The sequence below is a fragment of the Clavelina lepadiformis genome, chromosome 4 (assembly GCF_947623445.1).
Source record: "Clavelina lepadiformis chromosome 4, kaClaLepa1.1, whole genome shotgun sequence".
In the NCBI taxonomy this organism is placed as follows: Eukaryota; Metazoa; Chordata; class Ascidiacea; order Aplousobranchia; family Clavelinidae; genus Clavelina; species Clavelina lepadiformis.
Window position 1 is genome coordinate 686,676 of NC_135243.1, and position 23,989 is coordinate 710,664.

At 39.3% G+C, this 23,989-nt stretch overlaps 6 protein-coding genes across 8 annotated transcripts; 2 read left to right on the forward strand and 4 right to left on the reverse strand.

Annotated features, from left to right (window-relative positions):
* Nucleotides 1–4,457, forward strand: LOC143451462 (vinculin-like). Its single transcript, XM_076952033.1, has one exon. The coding sequence runs from the start codon at nt 96–98 to the stop codon at nt 3,285–3,287; it is 3,192 nt and encodes a 1,063-aa protein (XP_076808148.1). The 5' UTR covers nt 1–95; the 3' UTR covers nt 3,288–4,457.
* On the forward strand, nt 4,448–5,766 carry LOC143451463 (UBA-like domain-containing protein 2). The gene is made up of 3 exons (XM_076952035.1): nt 4,448–4,586; nt 4,659–4,718; nt 4,871–5,766. The coding sequence occupies exons 1-3, from the start codon at nt 4,479–4,481 to the stop codon at nt 5,045–5,047; spliced, it is 345 nt and encodes a 114-aa protein (XP_076808150.1). The 5' UTR covers nt 4,448–4,478; the 3' UTR covers nt 5,048–5,766.
* A 2,316-nt stretch (nt 5,767–8,082) lies between these two features.
* Nucleotides 8,083–9,366, reverse strand: LOC143451520 (uncharacterized). The gene has a single exon (XM_076952140.1). It carries the CDS (start codon nt 9,303–9,305, stop codon nt 8,490–8,492), a length of 816 nt encoding a protein of 271 aa, XP_076808255.1. The 5' UTR covers nt 9,306–9,366; the 3' UTR covers nt 8,083–8,489.
* A 585-nt stretch (nt 9,367–9,951) lies between these two features.
* On the reverse strand, nt 9,952–10,999 carry LOC143451519 (uncharacterized). The gene has a single exon (XM_076952139.1). It carries the CDS (start codon nt 10,997–10,999, stop codon nt 10,163–10,165), a length of 837 nt encoding a protein of 278 aa, XP_076808254.1. The 3' UTR covers nt 9,952–10,162.
* A 34-nt stretch (nt 11,000–11,033) lies between these two features.
* LOC143451518 (uncharacterized) lies at nt 11,034–13,595 on the reverse strand. The gene is made up of 2 exons (XM_076952138.1): nt 12,957–13,595; nt 11,034–12,778 (listed from the first exon to the last, which is right to left on the reverse strand). The coding sequence occupies exon 2, from the start codon at nt 12,705–12,707 to the stop codon at nt 11,739–11,741; it is 969 nt and encodes a 322-aa protein (XP_076808253.1). The 5' UTR covers nt 12,708–12,778; nt 12,957–13,595; the 3' UTR covers nt 11,034–11,738.
* A 2,713-nt stretch (nt 13,596–16,308) lies between these two features.
* Nucleotides 16,309–23,989, reverse strand: LOC143452169 (uncharacterized). Of its 3 annotated transcripts, none has more exons than XM_076953039.1 (10): nt 23,440–23,988; nt 21,891–21,974; nt 21,536–21,622; nt 19,624–19,864; nt 18,600–18,683; nt 18,355–18,528; nt 18,022–18,105; nt 17,572–17,825; nt 17,025–17,216; nt 16,309–16,739 (listed from the first exon to the last, which is right to left on the reverse strand). In XM_076953039.1, the coding sequence occupies exons 3-10, from the start codon at nt 21,578–21,580 to the stop codon at nt 16,689–16,691; spliced, it is 1,125 nt and encodes a 374-aa protein (XP_076809154.1). In that variant the 5' UTR covers nt 21,581–21,622; nt 21,891–21,974; nt 23,440–23,988; the 3' UTR covers nt 16,309–16,688. The 3 variants fall into 3 exon arrangements, with proteins under 3 accessions (XP_076809154.1, XP_076809153.1, XP_076809151.1); XM_076953038.1 differs by having other exon boundaries at nt 21,880–21,974; XM_076953036.1 differs by lacking the exon at nt 21,891–21,974 and having other exon boundaries at nt 23,440–23,989.

Genomic DNA, 23,989 nt, shown 5'->3' on the forward strand with positions numbered 1-23,989 from the left:
AAATTGTCAACAAACGCTTTGTGAGATCAGAGCGTCCTGGTTAATTTAGTTCGCTAAGTACAAAGGCTAGTACAAAGAAGTGCCAACGTAAAAGCATGCCTGTCTTTCACACTAAAACTATTGAACAGATTTTAGAGCCCGTTGCTCAGCAGGTTTCGCATTTGGTTATTCTACACGAAGCTGGCGAGGATGGCGCGTCTATGCCATCGTTGGAAGCGTTTATTGGCGGTGTCAAGGCTGCTGTGACAAACTTGGCCACTGTTGGCCGACAACAAGCCAGCACCACTAAAGATGAAGTTCTTCGCATGGACACACCTCCAGCTATTGAGAAGGTGGAAAAAGCCTCCGACCACCTGGTGGCTGCATCTAGTGAACTTACTAATGATCCTTATTCGAAGGCAGGCCGGGAGAAATTGATTTCAGGTGCCCGTGGCATCTTGCAGGGTGTGTCTGACCTGCTGTTGGTGTTTGATGAAGCGGAAGTCCGTAGAATTTGTCATGTCTGTCAGAATGTTAGAGACTACTTAAAGGTGTCAGAGGTTGTGCAAGGAATGGAAGATTTGGTGACTTATGTCAAGAATTTGACGCCCGGCATGACCAACATGTCCAGGATGGTGATGGCTAGGTCAAGTGACCTCACAAATGCAAATCATGCTGATAAGCTGACGACAGAGATAAATGGTCTGAAATCTCGTCTTCCAAACCTCATCTCGAGCATGAAGGCTTTCGTTACAACCGTCAATGAAGGCGGCAAAGGCAAAGATGCGGCGGACGCAAATCGTCAGTTTTACGTAAAAAATATTTCAAACAGCATCACTGAAATCATCCGCTTGCTGCAGCTGGTTTCCACCGACCAAGAAATTGAATTGGACCAGAAGAATCTCCTTCAGCTTCATCAAATCCGTGACAACATCGCCAAAAACTTGCATTCTGCTCGGCAGTGGCTGAACGACCCTAATGCTGAAGTCGGCGATGATGGGGACATTGCCCTCTATAAAACACTAGATGATGCCAGAGTGATTGCCAATGAAGCTGGGCCGCTGATGGGACAGAAGATCAACCAAAAATGTGATGAAATTGGAAAAATGGCAGAGAAGTTGCGTGAATTGAGGAGGCAAGGCAAAGGCAATACTGCTGAGGCTCGTCAACTGCAGCAACAAATCCAGCATGCTTTGGATGGTTTGGTACGAGACGTAGATGCGGCATTGAAGGGCATCGATGCTTTAACTGAAGCCTGCAACACCATTGCTTCAAAAACTGCCACTGCTAAAGAATGGCTGGCTGACCCTTCTGCCAAACCAGGTCCTGGAACTGGTTCCGAAGCCATTCGGGACATTACAGCTGCGACAAGGAATGTCGCAACTATTCTTGACACTCATCCCAACGGTGCACAAACGGCTCGGGAGCTACGTGACTTGTGCGACGAGATCGATGAAATGATGGAAAAGGTCAACGACTATCGCAACAAAGGTCAAGGACACCTCCCAGAAGCTCGACAACTTGCAAAACAGGTTGCACAGAAGATAGTCCAGTTGAATAACAAGGTTGCCAAGGCTTTGCCCAAAGGAGGCACTCCACAGACCTTGGAAGCAAAACTAGATGATATAAGCAAGTGGCTTGAAGACCCATCCGTGAATGATGGTGGTCAGGGCATCATGGCGGCTCGGAGTGTGATTGCTGATGCCAGGAGTCTCGCTGGAGAAACAAAAGATAAAGATCTGAGGAAGAAACTGCTTCAGTCCGCATCGGAATGTGAGAAGCTTTGCAATGAGCTCGATGATCTGCAGAGAAGAGGTCTTGGAGATTCGCCACGAGCAAAAGAGGTTGCAAAGCAGTTGCAGGAAAAGTTTGAGGAGATGAAAGATCTTATGAAGGATGTTTTAGCGCAAGTAGTGGCTGATGAGTTTTCTGATACCACAACAGTTCTCAAACAACTCTCTAAAGCTGCTCTCACTGCTAAAAATGTGCCAAATCGTGAAGAAAATTTTGATCAGAAGGCGTTGGAATTGAACCGGCAAGCCCACAAGCTGGCCAGGTTGGGTGAGCAAGCAGTCGCCAGCAGCTCACTTGGAGCCGAAGAGAAACTGGAAGCGGTTAAAGCAGCATCGAAGAAAATGACCGATCTTACACCGGAAGTTATCAATGCTGGAAGAATTGTGCTGGAGCATCCGGAGAACAAGATGGCTCAAGAACACTTCCAAACTCTCAAGGATGAGTGGACAGAGAACATGAATGATCTTACTGAGATGGTTGACAACTCAACTGATGTTGCCAAGTTCATAAAGGCATCGGAGGATGGAATTCGGCGTGATCACGAGAAATGTGTGTCGTCGATGAAAGCGGACAAGCCACTTGATGTTCTGCCAGCTGCTGGAAATATCGCAAGACGTGCGCACAGAATTGTTGTGGCAGGAATGCGTGAAGCAAAAAACACAGATGATCAGCAGTATGTTGATGATCTTGAGAGAAAGTTGAACAACCTTCAAGCGACCATAGCACCAGTTACCGAGGCAACAAAAGTGTATGCTCAAAATCCGAAGTCACAAGCAGCACAGTCCAACGTCGAGCAAAAGAACGAAAATTTGATGAATGCTGTGACTCAGGTTCGAAAGACTGTAGAGGCCAAAGTTGTTGAGGAGAAAATGAGGAAGATGCAACTCCAGAAGGAGGAGGAGGCTCCTCCTGTTCCACCTCTGCCATCAGATCCTGCTGCACCACCACGACCACCTCTTCCGGAAGAGGAGGAGTTCCCTGAGGAGGATGAAGAAATGAATGAACCCATGTTGGAGGCTGCTCGAGAGCTCCACGAGGAAGCAAAGAAGTGGGAGAGTAAAGGTAATGACATCATTGCAGCTGCAAAGAAAATGGCTCTGCTCATGGCCAAGATGTCTCGTTTGGTGAAGAACGAAGGAGGAAAGAAGAGTGATCTTATTGCTTGTGCAAAGGAGATTGCGAAGGCGTCCAAAGATGTAACAAAGCTGGCGGGGGAGGTTGCAGATAAGTGCACGGATAAACGAATCCGCAACGACATGAAAAAGACTTTGGATAGGATCCCCACCATCAGCACTCAGCTCCGTATCCTGTCTACAGTGAAAGCCGCGTCTCTTGGAGATAGCACTGACATGACTAAAGAGGAAGAAGAGGCGGCGGAACAGGCAACCGAGATGTTGGTCCACAACGCTCAGAACCTGATGATGAGTGTGAAAGACACGGTGAAGTATGCTGAAGCGGCATCGATCCGCATCCGTACGGACACCGGTATCACGATGAGATGGGTTCGAAAATAGGAGAACATGTCATGAAAGCGCATATCCAGCTGCAAGATAACCGTCGCTGCCACTATATAGCCAGTGTATTGCTTATATTTATATACATGTTATCACGCACGTGTTGCTATTATTCAATCTAGTACATTTTGATATGATGCAAAGCACCTTTAATTACTTTGCCAGAGTGTTCTTCTGATACGATAGCAAGGTACTTTGTTTGCAACAACGACCATTGGTGCTGAGAGCACAGGTTGACTTTGCACTTGCACATACACAATGAGTAATTAATTACCCCTGTAAGAGTGGTCTGTTAACTTTTTAGTGGGAAAATTCACGTAAAGTTCCACAGTTGTTGGTTCAAATTTTTTGTCGCTTGTATTGTGATGTCAAAATAGCTTTGTTAATACTTATTCAAGATGCCAACCGCAGTGATTAGTTTCTGTAATAGTGTTAGTGAATTAAAGCACATTGTTTTACGAGTGATATGAGTCTAACGGAACAGATGTGTAATATGCTATGTTCATGTGAAATCACAACTCTTTAATGTGATGTCGTTGTTGACAAAAATTGATGTGATGGTTTATTTTAATTTGAAATTATTCATGATCTTCATGCTACAGTGTTGTGAAATTGTCGGCTGTAAATGTTGTTTTTTTAATTGTGATCAAATTTATCATAATCAGGTTTATTTGAAACGTATCTAGAATATTTTGATTGAAAATCGAAGTAATTTGTCATTTGGGTACGTTGTATTACGGAGCAAATCCTGTAGCTTTTGCCACACCAAGACCGAATGTATTTCTTGGCTACCACCATCTCCCAGTTATTCCACCACAGATATTATGCTGCTGTTTTGTGGCAAATCTACTTCATAGGCCGGGGTATAGAACGACTTTTTCATTGTTTTGTGCTCATAACAACGGATGTTCTTAACATGATTTGAGGGATGTGATGTAAATTTTATGAGATGAATGTCAAACATTTATCTTAACAGAAATTGTTTATAATATTCCTACTACTGTCGGTTTTTGTGCTCATGCTCTTTTATATCGATGTGCTGTTGTATCATGCGCACTAATATTGGTGTATATTATGCTCTGTTAATCCATATGTGTCAAGTGCCTAGACTAGCATTGCAAAAACTAAACTTAATCAATTCGCTGCCACCTAAACATTCTGCTTTATTAGGTTTGTTAATGAGTTGTTAAGATGGATGATTTAAAGCATCAGGTTATGGTGAATCAGTTTGTCCTTGCGGCCGGCTGTCTCTCCCACGAGGCGCGAGAACATCTAAAGACATCACACTGGCAGTTTGAGGTGACTATCAGGTGCACTTGCTCTAGTTATTTACACAATTCCAAACCTGACCTGACAATTTGTTGTCGACAGACTGCCCTGAGTCGTTATTTTCAAGAGTCCGGGATTCCCCATCAACACAATCAACATCCAGTGAGTTAGACAAAGATCTTTTGCTGTTTTTATAGGACATTTTGTGGCATAATACTAATAACATGTGATGCAGTTATTTGCTGACGCTCTATTACACAAAATCTTTTGTACTGATGTCGGAGATCTGTGTTTTAAAATATGTCTATGTACAGATGTGTCCCCCTACCAATACACCAGCCACGCCACCGGCCTTTCCTGAAGCGCTTTTAGCATTTTCGAAGATGCAAGCATCGGATAAAAGTCCAGCCATGATGGCAAATTCTCCATCGACATCACAACCACAACAAATGCAAACCCAGCAAGGTTTTATGAAGAACCCAAGGAGTTAACAACTTGCTTTGATTATCTGACAGACTGCACAGAACTATCAAGAGCATGACGTTCCGTTAACATAAACTAATTAACAATTTCCGACTTGCTTTTTCACCTGATGTTTTTGTTTTTCTGACAACGAGACTTATCCTACTTTGTCAAATGTTCTGAGACGGAGCACTTTGTAGAGTGACATGCGGTAGTCTTGTATCTTTATTTTTCTTTAGAAGACTTATTCAATTTAGAGGAGTGCATTGTTGTGTAGTTCTATCCCCACTGTACAGCTTCCCCAGGAATGAGGTCTTTTGCCATGTTTGAAATCATTTCAAAATCTTACAAATTGTAAATTATAATTTCCTCTCCTATTATAAGAAGTAACTTGCAAACGTGCAAGCAAGCTTTTCTACATATACTGCTGTTCAGGATCTCTTTGTAAGAGACAATCTTGAGCCGAACGATTCATGATGTCTATTGCATAGTGACACTGTGCGACCCCGCACTTAACGTTGACCTTTGAACCTCTTTTTGTGATCATTGTTTAGTGTGAGCCGAGGCCAATTAATCTTGTAATTAATTAATTTGAACTTTTTGCGACCAGTTTGGGGATTTTCCACCTTCTTGTGTTTTTTGTTTACCTGATTATGATGTCATAATTAAGTTTGGAATTGATCATTTTCGTTTTCGGTGTCGATTCATTTCAACGTGTGCACATATTCAATAAAAAAAGATGCAGATATTGCAGTGGAAATTTTCTAAAATGAAACACTGTTTCAACTTCCAAGGTTTTGCAGAAAAACGCACATTGGCGAGCTTCTCGGAAAAGATATAAAAACGTTTTTAAACGCTAACAATTTTTTGTGTATTTTTCTTTGTAAAATAAATTTCTTGATAAAGCTCTTTGTATGAAACATGCAACAAAGTATATTTTGTGGCTGGGAGCGCGAGAGCGTCCATCTCGGTCTGGTAACAAAATTCAAGCAAGAAAATGGCAAATTTCTCTGCAATGTATTTAACATGTCGTAAGTAACAGGAATTTATAAATGAAAAAAAAAAAATCCATTTAAATTATCGTCAGATAATCACTTGCTTGCAATGACGAATACTGCAGAAAGTTGGAAAAATACTCGAATATCTTGAAAAGTCGTAAGTGCAAAACCAACACACTCATGTATATGAATACTACACACGGACAATAAACGGGCGTTAAAATGAAAACATGGACACAATAAAACATGTCATGGTTGTAGGATAAAATGAATACAAATGCGACAACAATCTTATAACCTTGAACACAATGTTATACAAATATGATAAACAATGTTAGTAATTACCACATCAACTTAACTTATCATAATGATTAAAAAAGCACCAAGCACACTTGACAGATGACACACTTGATATTTGGTACGTAAGACAAATTATTTTCTCGAAACTTAGTATTTTACTCCATTGTTTGCTGGAAATACATGACAAAACCTCCCTCTTTCCACTTTGCATGTGACCACTATGTCCGGTAAAGGTGGAGCCATATCGAGATTTAAGACAAGTCAGCTCCTCAGTTGAAATTAAATGCATTGTACGATTCTGATCATAGCTTCCACCTCCCATAGCGGATAATGAAACATCAATTGAAATGTCTATGAGGTGATAAGTTTTTGCTAATTAATTCGATGTCATTATTGCACAAGTTTCATTTAGGCAAATAAAAAGACGTAAAACACTATTATTTGGTGTAATTTCTTTGGAACTATACAACATCGTAATGCATTGTCTACTGCAATAGATAAAATAAAGACCATGGCTACACAAAAGATGGTCGGGGTAAGAGCTCCTAAACTTTATGAAAACAATAATAATGGCTCAAATCTTCAAAAGATATTCCATGCATGTCGAAGATAGACTTGTCAAAGTTTCTCTACATGCTTAGTGGTCGCTTGCCGCTATCGTTTTTATCCCGATATTGGTGAAGTGGAGGCCAAGGGAACAGCCGGTGTACTCAATGAAATGAAAAACTTTCCGAAGTTGTGATGTCAGAAGACTGCATGCACTCTCATGTGACTCGCCATCTGCGCTTGATGTTCGAACATCTTATCACAGATGACGCACATAAAGCGTTCGTCTGCTTGGTTCGATACGACCTCTGATGACCCTGCGTCGGCTTTCTTCTTATGGCAGGTCACATGACATTGAAGTGAGTTCTTGCTGCAGAAACCTCGACCGCAGGTGTCGCACCGGAAAGGTCGATCGCCGGTGTGAGTCCGCATGTGCTCAACCATCCTCCCCTTCCTGCTGAAGCCCTTCTCGCAGAACATGCAGATGTGCGGCTTGTGACCAGTGTGCACAGCAAGGTGCTTCTTGAAGTCTTTTTGCTTCTTCATCAGTTTGTTGCAGAACGGACACTCGAATAACTTTTCTTTTGTGACCGGGTCGGTGATGATGCTCACTCGACAGTCCATCGACTCTTCTATCAATGAAGGACGAGTCAGTGACTTTGTTCCGCTTCGTTCCAGGAAATTTTCTGTCATTTCCGAATCTGAATCGCTGAAATCTGTTGAAACACTGCCATCGAGTGATGGTGTTTTATCTGCAGGAGCACAGGAAAGTTCCTCGCAGTCAATTGCGATTGTTACGTCAGAATTTTTGGCGCTTATTTTATCACAACAAGTCACATCCTTCAATGGTGTCATCAGGTTTGTTTCAGTGATGGCAGATGAGGTGCCACCAGGAGAATGGGTGAGATCGATGATGTTGTGGTCGATCGTGTCATCTGACGAGATGCTCTCTCTCCGTCTCTCAATTGTTTCTTCCAAGTCCATCGCAAGACTGCTGTTCGCAACGACCACGTCAACATCTTCATTTCGAAACAAGTCTCTTGTTTCCATGGCAACCTTGCCTCGATGCAAGTCGACGAGGAGCTGAATGGCCTCTCCGAGCTTGTGCAGCTCGCTCATCACATCCCGATGAATGAATCGCAACTCATCGAGGATCAACCTCGCGATTACTTCACTTGAGCGTGAGGGCATTCTGCTCTGTTTAAGTGGAATCTCAAAACTCTGAAAAAAGTTTAAAATTTAAGTATTTTTAAATAAAATGAAGAAAACAAATATTTACGACATATTCAAAACGTCACAGTTGAAAAGTTCTTGTATAGTATGACAAAATTTTCGACATCAGTCCATAAACAAACAAAAAAGCAAAGAAGCATCTTTATTAAAGCAGACCAAGCTTAAAAATAGTGAGCGCATAAATAGTTTGAGGTAAAACATATTATAACATATATGATCTCACATAAAACGAATCCTTAGATTTTGTCATTAAAATTGTGACTGTAGATTAAAATGTCTATAATTAAGTGAAATAAATGCTCTACTTTTAAACGAGTTGAGTTAAAAGAAAATTTCAAACAAAGAACCGACAAATTTTCAGTCTCCTAACATTGTAAATATGACATAACATTGTTTAATGTTCTGTCTTCATGTGCCTTTGCAGAGCACTTTTGAAAGTAAATTTGGCCTCGCAAACCTCACAAACATAAACATCATGTTTGGTGTGGATCTGGCAGTGTCTTTTCATGTCGCTCTTTGTTTTAAACCCTCGACCACATATTTCACACGAGAACGGTTTTTCTCCGGTGTGGATCAGTATGTGGGCGTTTAAATGGTCAATTCTACGGAACTTACTGACACAATGAGGGCAATGGAAGGGTCGTTCTTCCATGTGTGCCAGCTGCATGTGCCGTTTGAAAAGTCTTTTCAGGTGGAAGCTCCTCTGACAAATTTTGCAGAATGTCAGCAGAGTTTTACTGGAATCTCTTTTTAATTTCCCTTTTTTTGCTCTTTTTACTTTGACATTCTGACGTCGAGTTTTTGGTTCTTTTACAATCCAATTCACCATTTCAGACTCCTCATCACTGCTCTCGTGCTCTTCTATAGAAGTAAGTATAAATTCTTCTTCCTTCGTCTCTTCATCGTTATCCCAACCACTTTCACAGAAGACAGACTCCTCATAAGCTACGACATCACACGGACTTTGCCCGACCATACTTTCACCAGGGAAACCATTGACATCAACAATATTGGAATGCGATGTTTCTTGTATTTTTTCCTCCATTTTCTTGATCAAGCTTCTTATTTCTTCTTTTATATCTCTCTGAAAAGCTGTCATCTCATTTTGTAATGAATGTAGGCCATTGGTTACATTCTTGTTGATTGATTTTAACTCGTTCAACACCATCATAGTTAAACTCTCCATGGAGTAAGGTTCCTCGCAACTCATTATTAACTTTTATTTGATCTCCTACCGCTACAAACTAAAGAAAATGCGTAAAAAAACATCATGTTACACAAGGACAAGTAGAAACAGAATGTCTACACTCTACACCTAAATATTTCCATTCATTTGCAAGTGAAAAAAAACAATTCTGTAGCACGTTAAACATAATTATGCAAAACATCAGGGAAATTTTACATTTTTTTTTTAATAAATCTTTCACTACGGTGACGTCGTTTAATATAACTTCAGAAACTAGTTTTAAAGTATATTTACCATGAAAAAAACTTTCATGCAGGTTATGACACCATACTTGGGTCTCCTAAGTTTGAGATTTTTATCTTTGTCATGCAAGCCTAATGTTAGGATGTTAGGGGTTTTCAGGGTCATGTTTGGCCCCTAAGGATAAATATAGAAGTCTTTTTTAGGTAAAAGTTAGAAAGTGTGTTAAAAGCGGTTTCCAGTTTTATTTCCTCACCTAAGCAAACTTGCGACTGTTTCAACTCGTGTCTTAAATTGCTGAATGTCATCATTAGGTAAGAAAAAAGCGTCTTTTTAATACATGGCAAGAGCTGGTTTTGATTTTAATGAGAACCAGGAAGTTTTTGAATAAATGTTCCTTTCAAAGCTAATCTTGGCAAAAACTAAAAACTTTGTGTTGCAATTTTACTTTTTCGATTTGAGATAGAACTACACAGAAAGTAGAGATATTACAGTCAAAACGTTTTCATGATTAAGTGAAATGATTTCTATATTTGGAAATGAAATGAGCTTAAAACATTCTCATATATACAAAGTACCAACATGGAAAAACTGTCAAATACAAATCTGTAAACACAACACGTACAGATCTGAATTGTATTTTAGTGTTCCTCCTTCATATGTCTTCGTAAACCACTTTTGAAGTTGAATGTGTCCTGACAAAGTAAACAAGCGTAAGATCGTGGTTTGTTGTGCATTCGGTGCCAGTGTCTGTTTTTGTCACACTTCCTTCTGAATCCTTGCCCACACGTGTCACATGAGAACGGTTTTTCTCCGGTGTGGATCAGTACGTGGTCATTTAAGTGGTCCACTCTGGGGAATTTGCTGCCACAATAAGTGCACTGGAACGGTCGATCTTCCTCGTGTGCCAGCTGCATGTGTCGCTTGTAATTCGCATTCAAGTGGAAATTCTTCTGACAGATTTTGCAGAACATCTGCGACGTTTCACTGGAATTTTGCTTCAAGTTCCTTTTTTTCACTTTCTTTAATTTCACATTCTGACGTCGGATTTTTATTTTTTCTAAAACCTGGTGCACCGTCTCAGGCTCTTCGCTATTATCATGATGCTCCATGGAAGGAGTAAAAACGAAATCTTCTTCTTCTTCCTTTATCTCTTCGTTCTCTTCATCGTTATCCCAATCACTTTCACAGAAGACAGACTCCTCATAAGCTACGACATCACACGGACTTTGCCCGACCATACTTTCACCAGGGAAACCATTGACATCAACAATAGTGGGGCTTAGTCTTTCTTCTTTTATTGTTCGTTCTTCCTTTATGATCAAGCTTCTTATTTCTTCTTTTACATCTCTCCGAAAAGCTGTCATCTCATTTTGTAATGACTGTAGGCCATTGGTCATATTCTTGTTGATTGATTTTAACTCGTTCAACACCATCATAGTTAAACTCTCCATGGAGTAAGGTTCCTCGCAACTCATTATCAACTCTTATTTGATCTCCTGCCACTACAAACTAAAGAATATGGTTGAAAAACCGAACAACAAACAAACAACAAGGTTACATTGTTATATAACTAAACAGGAATAGAATAAGTAGAACAAACAACAAATATTCGGCTCACACAGCGGTGACTTTAGAATGACCAAGCTAATGATGTGCCCTCTATGCTGGGAGAGACAACTGCTAGGTTTCACTAAAGTGGAACCCGACATAGCCAGTAAACGTCATCCACTTATTTAAAGTGCAGTAAACACCATCTTTTAGTAAACACCTGTTCACTGTAGTTAAAAGATGGGCAAGAAAACAAATGTAAATAGGCAAGCCTTATCTTCTAAAAGAGGCAGAGCACTTCACTGCACCATGCTTTAAGAAAACCATGTACTGTTCAAGACTATGCAATAAAAGAAGTTGATATAGAATAGGTTACTCTCCATAAAATATACAAAAGCAGTATTTAAATGTAAAAAATATTGCAAAATTTTAAAATATTGGGATACAACATCCTCAGAAATGTAAACTAAAATTCTATTGTTGACATTGCTAAAACTGCGGAGCAAGATAAAACAAGACATCACTGACACAAATAGGTTTCACAGCAAATATAGAAATGATAAGATGATAAACCATGATATGTCATAACTATTAAAACCCGTTTCTTTAAAACAAACAAGAGTAAGTTATCAGCATTGTGGCATATCATAAACAGTTATGACATCATTAAGACCAGTGTGAGGTGGCGACAAGATGAGAATGAAACGTTCCTAATTGGGAAAATGACTTGGAGCAGACATTGCATTGAAAAGGTTTAATGTTCGAGTGTCTTTTGACGTGACGCTCCAATCGATCATTGCTGGAAAACAATTTTCCACAAACCTGGCACTGATGTGATTTTATATTTGAATGCATCATCTTGTGGTCTTTGAGAGAATCCGGTTTTGAGTACAAGCGTCCACAGACATCACATTTAAACGGCTTCAAACATCTTTTTGTGCGCAACTTCTTTACTTCCTTAGCAGTACATCGCTGTTTTGGATTTCTCTGTGGAAGATCTGGCCATTTAACGTCTTGCTTTGCACTTTTTAAATCATTGCAGTGAGAAGTGGTTGTGTCAACGACGCAACTTTGAGAGGGGGAAGCATTTTTGTTCTCAGCAATGTCTACGTTAAGGAATGAGTTAACTGGAACAGAACTGCCACCAGGACTTTGGTGGTGATCAACTGTAATTTCTCTAGAACTGGAATCATTTAATTGTCGGACTACAGCATCACAGGACGACTCAACAACATTTTTATTTTCAAATTTATTCCCATCACTGCTCACTTGCGCGCAGCCAACGATGTTGAAATCTTCACTGTCATATATTTCTTCCTTCACTGTGATATGCTCATTTATTTCAGATCCGGGTAAAATGCTCTTGCTGTCATTGTTATTCGTAGGGATATTGCCAGTTTCTGGAAGATTGCCACCTAGGGTATTATTTGTTGTCAAAGTTGTGTCAGTCTCCGTAGAAATCAAAAAAGGTTCATGTAAATGGGAAGACAATTTGCAGATGGTGTTTATCAAGCGATCTAGTTTCTCGTTAACTTGTGTTAATTCTACTTTACAATCTTGATGGAATAATCTCAGTTCGTCCAACAAGAGGCTTCCAATAATATTAACGGTGTCACTTTTATCCACCTTAAACATGATAAGTGACTCTACTCTAACAGAAAATAACTGAAGCAATAAATATCCTAATTCCACAATTCGATAAAAACCTGCAAGGTTAAGGGTAATCATTGACCACTAAGACATTATAATTTCTTTGGATAAGTTAATAACCTACAGTATGACCACAACACAGATTCCATCACAATTTAACAAGCTCAAACAGGCTAAGGTTCTATATATAGCTTTTATGTATATTTTATAGATTGTAATTGCATTATTACAAACCAACAGGTCCAGTGCAGAAGTGCACAACAAGGTGAAGTCACAATTTGAGTAGTTTGGGCGAGTGCTTCTCAACCCCTGGGCCACTGTCAAAAACTGGATCGTCACCTACAGCAGTTCACAAAGTTTTTTTTATATAACCAGGTACCGCATTCTATTGCATAATAATCGTTTGACATTTCTGAATAGCGAATTGTTACAGCAGTTTTCTGGGCTTTCCCACATCAAAACAAATACGGGGGAAACTGTCTTCAACCTGAAAATGACATGAGATCGGCATCCAGCAAGATTGCTCCAAATTTTGACAAAGTTGTAGCAACAACACAAAATCACAGCTCACATTGACTAAATTCGGACTTTCCTGTTCAAACTGTCTTACTTGTGTGTCGTTCACTTCATGCTTACAAGCTGAGTTAAATGTAGTTTGGGAAATAGGGTCGCCAAAGCGTCGCTATTAATTTAAACTTGATAGCCTATTTGGGTTGCCGCAAAAAAGGTTGAAAAGCGCTAAGTTAGGGTCTAGTATTCTAGTATGCAAAAGCATTCTGTGGTTGCGCACTGCTGAACAAGACCCCATTTTTGTTCATACTGTGCGGAATGGACGAAAATTGACAACAGATAAATCAGCTGCACATAACAAACATCTACGTCTAGCCGAGTCCGTAGTTAACTTGGTCTAGATCTGACTTCGTTTAGCCAGCATGCAGCATGCAACAAGCAATAGAGACCATTGTCATTCTGGAAAAATACAAGGAAGATCATAGAACCCAAAACAACAAACGAGTAATGTTGCACGGCAAGACCATGCACAAACGCGTGAGTGGCAAAGCAACATGCGTGCTTTAAGCATCCATACTAGATTGTCAAACACGAAATACAACAAAGTTATGTAAAATATAAAGTATAAAATCAATGAACAAAACAAAATGATCAATTTTGCACTGCAAACAAATTTTAGATAAACGTAACAGGTCCAGTACTCGAACAAACTTCTATCCACCCCCGACGCCCCTCAAGCGGCCGTCGGTACTAAGGTACGTCGGCTTAAGGTAGCTTTTGCTTTTCAATGCATCTATTCATACTCAGTCGCTGAAATGTTATCATAGCCGCAGTCCCTATGGAGCCAGGATCCTTGCAGCCCATTTCACTGCCACCGAGTGCTCCCACGAGCAATGTGATTGGGGGTCCCAGAAAATCTCCCGCTCACACGTAAGTTTTACTTTCCTGAAATTAACAATCTATTAATTAGTAGTTGTTAGGCTTTGGGTTGTCATTTACCAAGCAATTAACAAAGCAGTTAACTTAATTTTTTACATTTTTTTCCAGGCAACCAAAAATCTCTTTCCGGATCTGCACAGCGCGGTTGGTGGTATGACATTTAATAATTCGCTTGTGTACTACTCGTGTGAGGTATTACACAAGGAACTTATCTGTCATAAAGTCCGTATTTGCTGGCGGTAATTGTTTGAATATGAGCGAGGACGATTGATGGTTGGTGACTTGTTTTGCTTCTGCTTCGATTGATGAGTTCTCATTTCTCAAATTTGCGTGACTATGCTGTTAGTTGCTTGATTCTTCGGGCAAAGCTTACTGAATGTTACATAGCGCTGTAGTAACCAGTGAAATCGATCACACGAAAAGGAAGATGGTAAACATTACAACGGTATTTATATGTGGCAAACTAGTTTAAGCGAGGAAATTATCTGACGTAATTAAGGAAAACTCAAATCTGGTAAACAAATGAATTCCAATATCCCAAATTAAATTCCAAACATGTCAAAAACAACTCGTGAGTCGTGACGTAATCGTCACAGTGGCAACCAGCACTCTGCGATTACGTAAGATAAATAAAACAGTAGAACGTTTTGCAATTACGTTAATGAAATACCCGATCATAGATTGCTATGGTTTGATGACGCAATAATGCGTCTTGTTTTAAAGCTGTTTTTTTAAATCTGTCAATTTTTTAGATCTCCAGCCGCAGTTGTTCATCCTGCTGAAGCACAAGCTGGTCCACTTTACCCCCACCCCTTGGTTACTACTGTATTATTTTGACTGTTGGCTAAATTTTGGTTAGTCAGTCAGCGGAATGAACCTATGTAATGCGTACGTGATACAGTAAAACTCCTTTCTACCATTCAACCAAACCTCTACCTGGTTCCACGACATATGGCCGCGGGAAAATGACCGCGAACAAACTCACCGGGGACAACTGAACGTGACGTAAATTGACCGCAAACAAACTGACTGTGATGTAAATTGACCGCGAACAAACTAACCGGGAACAGACTTACCGGAATGAAAATTGACCGGGAGGTAAATTGACCGTGCAAGTGCTGAATTATTGTGTTTAAGTTGATGGTAGTATATGATATGTAAATATTTGTTTGTAACTATTTCCTTTGTTTTTAACAAAAATTTTTTTTATTTCAATACACATTGAAACATTTATTGAAATTAACAGAAATATTTCCGGAAATACGAGAAACAACATTAAAAGACGTTCACTGCAAAACACATATGACACTACATAATAAGGGCACTAAAATTTACACAAACTGTTATTTGACAAATAAGGAAGTTTATTGCGCAAATTGTAGGTTGTGGGCGATGCCTCTGAGAAAATCTAATATGTCACGGTTTGCAAAATCTTCAACGATGGTTTGAAGTCGCGCATCCAGATCCTTGTATTTTCTCCTTTTGACAGGAGGCCCTTGGGCACAGAGCGCCTCAATCATGTTTTTGTTTATGTTCTGCAATTTCCTCAAAGCTTCTATAAATTTCCAAATGGTTGGGTGTTGCATTGATAACATCCTGTTTATTAGATTGTGGTGACCTTCAACTTTGTTGTTGGTTCTGGCTTCGCCATTTAACACCCGAACATGGACGTTCCAGAAGTCATGTGAATATGGCGGGTCTCTTCGGAGCTGAGTTCGAAAGCGACGCCCGATGTAAGTACGCTCAAAGTAGTCGAGAAGCGGAAGCATTTCATCAGGCACAACTTCCTCTAATGTTTCAAAAGCATGAATTAGAATTTTGACCTTTTGACGGCCAATTTGTCGCCGGTTAATTTGATCGCCGGCCAATTTATCGACGGTTAATTTTATCGCCGGCCAGTTTACGTCACGGTTAATTTGATCGCCGGCCAATTTGTTGCCGGTCAGTTGTCCACTACCAGTTGTCGCCGGTGAGTTTGTTCACGGCCATATGTCGTGATCCCCCTCTACCTTATGCATGTACAATATGCCCCAATCTGACACTTTTAACCGGATCCACAGAACAGGAGCGAATGTCGTTAATACTTCGCTTAAATGCATTACTAGGGCGGCACAACTGGGTATATGAACGAGCCACATTAATGCAAATAATGTATTACTGGGCTTAACAAGCGTTCGAACCAACAACAAAACATCTTGAAAGCAACTTTGTTGATAAACTGTTGCGTGAACCTTGTATGGCGCATCACGAGGTCTACAACTGTGGCGAAATTTTATAGAAATTAAAACACGCTCAAATGCAACCACAAACTTTCAAGTAACAAGTCATAATGTGTTCAGTCATCAAGTTGAAACCAAAGATGAATTAAACGAGAAGTTTAGAAAATACATTTTATACAAATACATTCATACAATGCTTCTATAGAGCGGCGGGAGATTAACTTTTTACGAAGATTTCTATGTACAAACTGAAACAAACTAAAAAGAAATAACGACGTCATCACTAGTTACGTTACAATCATCTCTGTGCCTGAAGCGAGGTAAACAATCCAACATAGACCTTGGGCCTCTGAAAAGTAAATAAGTTGTAAAAATAACGAGGATAAATGCGAGTTTAATTTAAGCAGATTCCTTTCTATGGAAACATTACAGCGCTGTTATTGGGGTTCATGATGAGCCTTAAATGTGCTACGACCGTGCATTTGCAGGGTCACATCATCTTATTTCCAGTTAGCATTCTGTTTTCGCCTCATCTACGCCACTGACAAAGAACAAACAAAATGACGCGATTGAAAAGAAATCGCAAACAATCACTTGTTTGCGTTGATGACGTATGCAAGCACGTGATACTCACAGAAGTTGTGAGCTTGTTGAGAGCTCGCTGGAGCTTTTCTCTCTCCTCCTGGTTCGCGCATCTCCGTCCTCCGCGATCATCCGAGAAGCAGGCATACAACAACAGCTTGTCCTTGATCACGGGCAGCAAGGAGATGATCTGGTCGATTGAGTTTGACGTCAGGTCGTTAAAGCCGATGTTCAGCTTTCGGATCTGTCAATCATCGTCATAATTATAATAAAAGAGACGTCACGGGGTTTGACGTCATTATTACTTGCACCACGCGTATTGTCATGGCAATCGAGGTGATGAAAATGGCAAACTATAACCATGAGTGACGTGGTACAGATCAAACCAATGATTAATTGATTGAAAGCGAGCAGTGAGGCACGTGACAAAGCTAAGATGTTAATGTTTTGGTAAATTTCGTCCCATAGTTGTTCAACAATTTGATTTTCAACAATTTTAAACAGAGACATGGGTGTTGTTGGCGCCTTTGCCCGACACCTGGTATTTTCAATTCTCTTTCACCTCACCGCAATGTCAACAATCGACATCATATTTCTACCTGTGTCTTTCTCATCTTCTTTAATGTCAAGGCGATGATGTTGAAAGACTGATGCTGGATTCCGCACTCGAACAAGTCCAGGATCTCGACCTGCTTCTCCACATTCTTCAAGACATAGCAAAGAGCTGATATCTGGTCGATGTCGAGGGTCACGCGCGACAAGTCGAGTCTTGTCGGGAAATATTCAGCCGCACCTAGCAGCTCATGCGACTTCCAAATATGGACATAGATGTCCAACAACTTGGTCCGGTTATCTGATGCGAAAAAGACATCTTATAGCTAAATATGAAAAGTAAAACTTTGCAACATTCAATAAATCCCCATTTATTTCTAGTTGACTTTTATTGATAATAAGAATGCACAAGACTTGAACTGTTTAAACTTTGCAAAGATCAGAATTCTTTCTAATTCTACATCTGTTTGACATATTCAAATATCTACAATGAGGACCTCGATCAATTTCATCTGCAAATGTTCTCAGATGGTCACTGATGTTGTCTTCGTTGAAATCTAATTCTTCTTTCTTGGCGACCTCTACAAGAATAAGAGCAGTGGCATAATTTTCTAAATTCACAAGAATTTGTGAATTATTATTGGGGCAAAATACTGGGTGTAGCAAATCATTTGTAAAATGACATAGAAGTGCCAAAGCACGAATTAAAATGAATAAAATGTTTTCTACTATTTTGGTTCTGGTATATATTCATTTTATGATTTTTGGTTGGAATTCCCAATTCTTAGCATAGATTAAATACATTATATATATACATATAGCTCCTCCACCTCCTCCGTCGGTGTCCAGCAAGCCCTGGTTCTTTGACCACGTCGCCCATCGACCCTCTTCTTGCGATGTCTTTGTCTCAAAAACAACATCTTCTTCTTCTTCAACATCCTTCTTGTTCGTGGACAACGCTGCAAAATTGTCGCTTCTGATGTTTTCGACTCCCGGTGTGGAAGCTGAAAGAAAAAGTTATTGTGATGTAATAAACAAGGCCACGAGTTGAAATAATAAACCAATCACAACTCACCTATGCTGTCAAGTAGATCCTTGAAGTTGTCATCGAACGAACCGAAGCTGAAGTCGTGGTAGAACTGGCCTGCAGTGATGAGACCTGCAGGAACAGTTCGAAGGTCATAGAAGATTTGAAGCTGACACCACAAAGCGTTACATAAGGTATGCATTTCACTTGACGCTTTACACGAGCAACATTGTCTTATGCTATATGCAGGTCAAAGGTCACTGGCCAAAGCCTCTCAAACCTGAACTAGTGGAGTATTTTTGAACGATGCTTAGAAGGTTTTATGTCATAGCTCATGGTTCTTGAGTTATGAATGTGTGAAACAACTTATAGCCCAGAACAATATTTGCGAAGGAAACAGAGAACAATTGGAGTCTGCCTGTCGTGTTTCTTATTGCGTTACATAACAAGGCTTGTAGCTGTCATTTGCAAGGAAACAAAATATCTCAAAACTAAAATAATTTCTACAAACCATGACATCACATTGTCAACAACACTATAATTCAACAAACCAAGGACTTTTAACACAATAAATTTATCTTTGTTATGTGCTGAGTGCTGACAAAAAGTTCAAGTTACATGTCTTAGGAATTAGGCATTGAGACCATGTTCTACTATGGGATATTCATACTTATGATTAATCATTGTGACCATCTGGGATGGCATAATTTTTACATCAAGGAGATGTGGCGACCCAATTATCATGATATTCTTATTATAGAAATGACAGCGGCGGAAAATTTGTTCTTATAATGCAGTTCATGATAATGTTGCACAATGACAAAAATAAAGGCGACCATCTGACAGTAGAAGTGATTAGGTGGGTCAAAGAGGTTCTTTGGTCCGTGACGCAAAGGTTGAGAGGAACAATAAAGTTATGTTTAAGAATTATAAAACTGTGCATAAGAGAACTAACTATAGAGTTTAGACGTTGTTGGCTATGGAACAAAAAATAACTAAATTCTAGTTTGCGTGACTAAATAACTAATTAATCTAATTTAAGCAATGAAAATCCAAGAAGCACGCAACTCACGCAGCCAACTGCTGGGTTTGTGGTCCTGCTGCACCCGAATAGGGATGATGCGTTTGTGAAGGTCGGCAGCTAGTGACGCCTCGCGCTGTGCGTGCTCGCTCGTCTCATAATGCGGAGAGACAAATATAAGAACAATGATGGCGTTCTCCACACCTTCGGCCATCTTCTCGTAGATGTTGCCTTTCATCTGACCCTTGTCGATCCACACGTTGTACCCGGCCGTGGTCAGTCTGTCGCATATCTGTGCCAAGATGGACGGTTAAATTGGCAACCACTTTCATTTTGTTCAAGTCGCCATGAAATATACTCAAGGTTCAGGTTAAGAAAACAAACACTACGCAGGGTTGCAGGAAAAATGTTTATTTACATTCAAACTGACTTCATTGTTTTAAACATGTTCCTGTGTGTCTTCTGAGTATAATGACTTGGAATAGACTTAGTTTTAAAATGGAACTACGGTACAGGCAAGTTTATGGTGAGCAAATGTTGTAAGAAAATAAAGTTACGATTACCGTACTGGCTAACTCTAACTAAGTTGGCACTTAAATGAAATTACGTTGTGCATGACGACGAAAACAGAAACAACAGAACCTATGGAAAAGGAGCCAGCTGTAGATCTCTGAGCATTGTTTGGACTAGACATGAACCAGGTATGTGGTTGAGTGTAAATCTTTACATAGAAAGAGAAGCCATTTTCTCCTGTCTGTTTTCGCAGCCAAAGGTTTGGTTGTTTGATAACGGATTCATGCACTTTGAACTCGCTCGAAGGATGCATGCTTAGGCGAGAGTTCCTACACAGAGTACCATATATGCCGGCGTATAGGAAAACTTTTGAGTGCGGTGGGCTTTTACGTCAAGTATATGTTTCCTAAAAAATTTCGTTCTGACCGCATGACTGACTGACTAACTCGCATTCTTCTGGTAAATAAAGAAAGCATCGAAATAGTTCTTAATAGCGGTTACGGTATTGCGCTTTCATCTTTTCGCATTAGCACACTTGGCCTTCGTGGTCGTGATCCTTTGCGTGTAAACCAGATAATGTGAATCTTTATTAAAGTGAACAAATGCATAAATCAGTTCAAATTTGTTTAACAGAGTAATAAAAAAATTTATCGATGTTGTAAGTAAACGGCCAAACAGGCAATTTTGTAGGAAACTGTGCTGCAATTGACAGTGATTGTAAGTCATAAGACGTCTTTTGTTCAAAAACACAATGCATTGCTGTGAGCGTTGCGACTTCTAGCGAGAATCACAGACAAAGACTTCATCGTGCGAAGTGCAGTTATTCTATTGTAGGAAAAGGCCAAAACGTGGCATGGGCTTATACGGCGAGCATAGGTTAAAAGTAATATTCTGGAACCAAAAGCTGGTGGTGGGCCTATACGCCAGCATATACGGTGCTTTAAAATCAATGTTTACGCCACATGGAATAGTAAACTACATGCCATTAAACCAAAAAAATGTGGAATTTCCACCACTAAAAGTACATCTTCGAATGCCTAATTTATAATGTACACTGCCACACTGGCAATTTTTTAATTTTAGAATGATTAAGCCAGTAAAATCAACAAAAGCCGCTTTAGCAAAAAATTTAATCCAAGCACTTAAGAGCTGTAGCGCTTCTTTTTGTTCTAAATTTTACAACTGATTCAGGAATGTTGCCTAATTCCAGCTCCACACAATCTACGTCAATTATATTTGATATATATATACCAATGTTTTTGTTCATGCAGTTCATTGTTTCCTGTATGTGTTGTATAAACTGGCAAATATATTCTTATGAATATATATTGCTTATTATGATTTACTACCAGAATCGTGTTTCTTCTGTTGTTTGTTCAAACTCTTTTTCTTCGATCAAAAATGAAGCAAAACACCAACACTGATAAACCCATATGTCTGAATGAAATACCTTCCTTGCCACATCAATGGAATCATCCCAGTTATAACTTATCATGATGTGCTGCTGCTTTTTCTCCACGTTTTCACCGACCGCTTCCTAAAAACAAAGCGAAGTTAGTGTTTTAACGGTGATGTTGTGTCGATGTTGGATGCAAACTTCTAAGATTGTTCCAGCGTAATTATACTTGGTCAAGCATTTCTACTAAAATTTAGCAACGTAATCATGCAAGTAACCATTCATGAATGCCATGTTGGAAGACAACCTGAGATCTTTATAGCAGCGAAATTATACTTCTGAGAATATGGAAACTACAAGAAAACAATTACGCTCTCAGAATAAATTTATTCATAAACCTGCTTATTACTTTCTACATGATGATTATGATGTCATCATCCACTAGGTGTTTCTCCTTTTGTTGGTCTGTTGCATTTGTGCAATTACTCTGCAACTGAAATTACTTAAAATGATTACTGAAAAGAAATTTTATAACTTCGTCAAATTAATACCCTCGATAAATCATGCTATTTGTAATAAAAATTCAATAAGCACATGCAATGTAATGGTGCAGACAATCGATAAAAAGAAAATTACAATCATTTATAACATTAACCAGCAATTTCATAACGTAATGATTTTCATACAGGTCACTTTCACACATTCAATGTTCTTTGATGATATTCCTGATGATGACCTTGATTATTATTCTCACTTATTGATATTTTACGCTATAGTAGACAGATTAATTATAACATAAAGATAATCAAATTGTATTTTAACGACGACGTTTGATAACCAGCAGCAATTAAATGCTCGTGACATTAGAATTCTTCACCACTGTTTCATGCCTGTCACAAAACTCAGTTTGATTTCTTATCCAGTAATTTTCAGTGTAAATGGAAAAACCGAAAAACTGCAGCACATATGAAATTTGTTTAAATCTAGTAATTTCTCTACAAATCTTGGTACCTACTTTAAATGATAATTTAATTATATCACTGTATAGATTGTTGCAAGGTTGGCATCACATTTAAGGCATCTACTTTTACTCTTTTACTTTTTTTACTTTACTTATGAAAATATCTGGGGTGGTGAGGGGGGGGGGGGGCAAAGCGTTAGCAACTTGGGTTTAAATTAAATTCTTTATAAACTGTCAATTTACATGGCACATGCATGAGTTAAACGAAACAGGTTGGTTTATGCCCTAACTGTTTCCAGTTCATTGCATAAGCCAGGAACATACTTGCATTGACCATATTACGTTGTCTCATACTCTCAATCATAACATGATAAAGTTCTGGCATCTTTTGCCTATTTATGTTTCATGCCTATTTTTCTTGACTCAAGATGTTCAGTGATTGCTAAGCATGTCCAATTTTGTCATAGAAATTGAAAAGGTTTTATGAAACAAACTTCCAGCTAAAAAGCGTTGCAAAATGTTAAAGTGACAAATCTTGATCTCTTTAGACAATTGTTAAATCATTGTATTTATGAGACAAGGCTGAAAAATAATTCCTGCTTAAAAGTGTCATCTATAAATAACTTTAGCTTCATTGATTCATTTGTTTAATTGTCGGGTCTAGTATACACGTGCACAATCAGATGACATCACAATTTGAGTAGCTGGGGTCTAGTATACAAAGGTGTCCTTTGGTTGCTTGTATACTAGACCCTAATTTTCACCATAAATGCCGTAAAAGACAAAAAAATTTGACAACAATAATGATTACAAAGACATTGACAACAATTGCAATGCACTACAGCTAAGGCAAGAAAACGTGGCAACACGTTGCGAACAAAATTGTTTAAACATGCATTACAGTAATTAATACCAATCTGAATTTAAACTAGAATAAACCTTAAAACTGTAACAAACGCTGGCAATGTAAGTCTAGTAAAATTGGGATAATACAAACCTCAGAAACCTCCATGTTGGTAATGCTCCCAGTAGTTTAAAGAAATTAAATCCGAAGACTGCCAACCAAGAGCTACAACTTGCAGGTATATAGACAGCTCCGCAATGTAACTTGGTGTTGCTTTATTGCTTAATCATAAATACCTAACCTATATCAGTATACAACTGTTGTATACAGAGAAATCCGAGTTACTTATCTTATCTTAAAACGAGTGCAGAACTTTACAACCACTGATCCACATAACGTCACAATTTGAGAAGCTAAGGTCTAGTATACAAATGCATGCATGCAAGTTGTGCACTTCTGTACTAGATCCCTGAAAACAATAGTCTAGCCTGTACCCATGGCGATACTGGTAATGCAGTTGCGGTAGGCCTAGCCTATCATTATAAAAGGAAAACTGACATCTGCCCGCTGTACCGAACACACCGCTGCCAGATAGGCCTAATGTCCGGAAAAATTATACCTACAGCAGCCTACACACGCATAAAAACATCACATTTGTCAGAATTGTTTAAGTAGCCTAGGTTAGCCTTTTTATACCAGTAAC

What these genes read in the sequence shown, in the direction of transcription:
- LOC143452169 (XM_076953036.1), bottom strand. An exon ending in CAAACCCAGCAGTTGGCTGC is followed by an intron (nt 18,684 to 19,623) that starts GTGAGTTGCGTG and finishes CTGTTCCTGCAG; the next exon opens with GTCTCATCACTGCAGGCCAG. An exon ending in GCTGGACACCGACGGAGGAG is followed by an intron (nt 18,106 to 18,354) that starts GTGGAGGAGCTA and finishes TTATTCTTGTAG; the next exon opens with AGGTCGCCAAGAAAGAAGAA.
- LOC143451518 (XM_076952138.1), bottom strand. Translation starts at nt 12,707, where the DNA reads ATGTTTAAGGTGGATAAAAGTGACACCGTTAATATTATTGGAAGCCTC.
- LOC143451463 (XM_076952035.1), top strand. Translation starts at nt 4,479, where the DNA reads ATGGATGATTTAAAGCATCAGGTTATGGTGAATCAGTTTGTCCTTGCG. An exon ending in CATCACACTGGCAGTTTGAG is followed by an intron (nt 4,587 to 4,658) that starts GTGACTATCAGG and finishes TGTTGTCGACAG; the next exon opens with ACTGCCCTGAGTCGTTATTT. An exon ending in ATCAACACAATCAACATCCA is followed by an intron (nt 4,719 to 4,870) that starts GTGAGTTAGACA and finishes GTCTATGTACAG; the next exon opens with ATGTGTCCCCCTACCAATAC.
- LOC143451520 (XM_076952140.1), bottom strand. Translation starts at nt 9,305, where the DNA reads ATGAGTTGCGAGGAACCTTACTCCATGGAGAGTTTAACTATGATGGTG.
- LOC143451519 (XM_076952139.1), bottom strand. Translation starts at nt 10,999, where the DNA reads ATGAGTTGCGAGGAACCTTACTCCATGGAGAGTTTAACTATGATGGTG.
- LOC143451462 (XM_076952033.1), top strand. Translation starts at nt 96, where the DNA reads ATGCCTGTCTTTCACACTAAAACTATTGAACAGATTTTAGAGCCCGTT.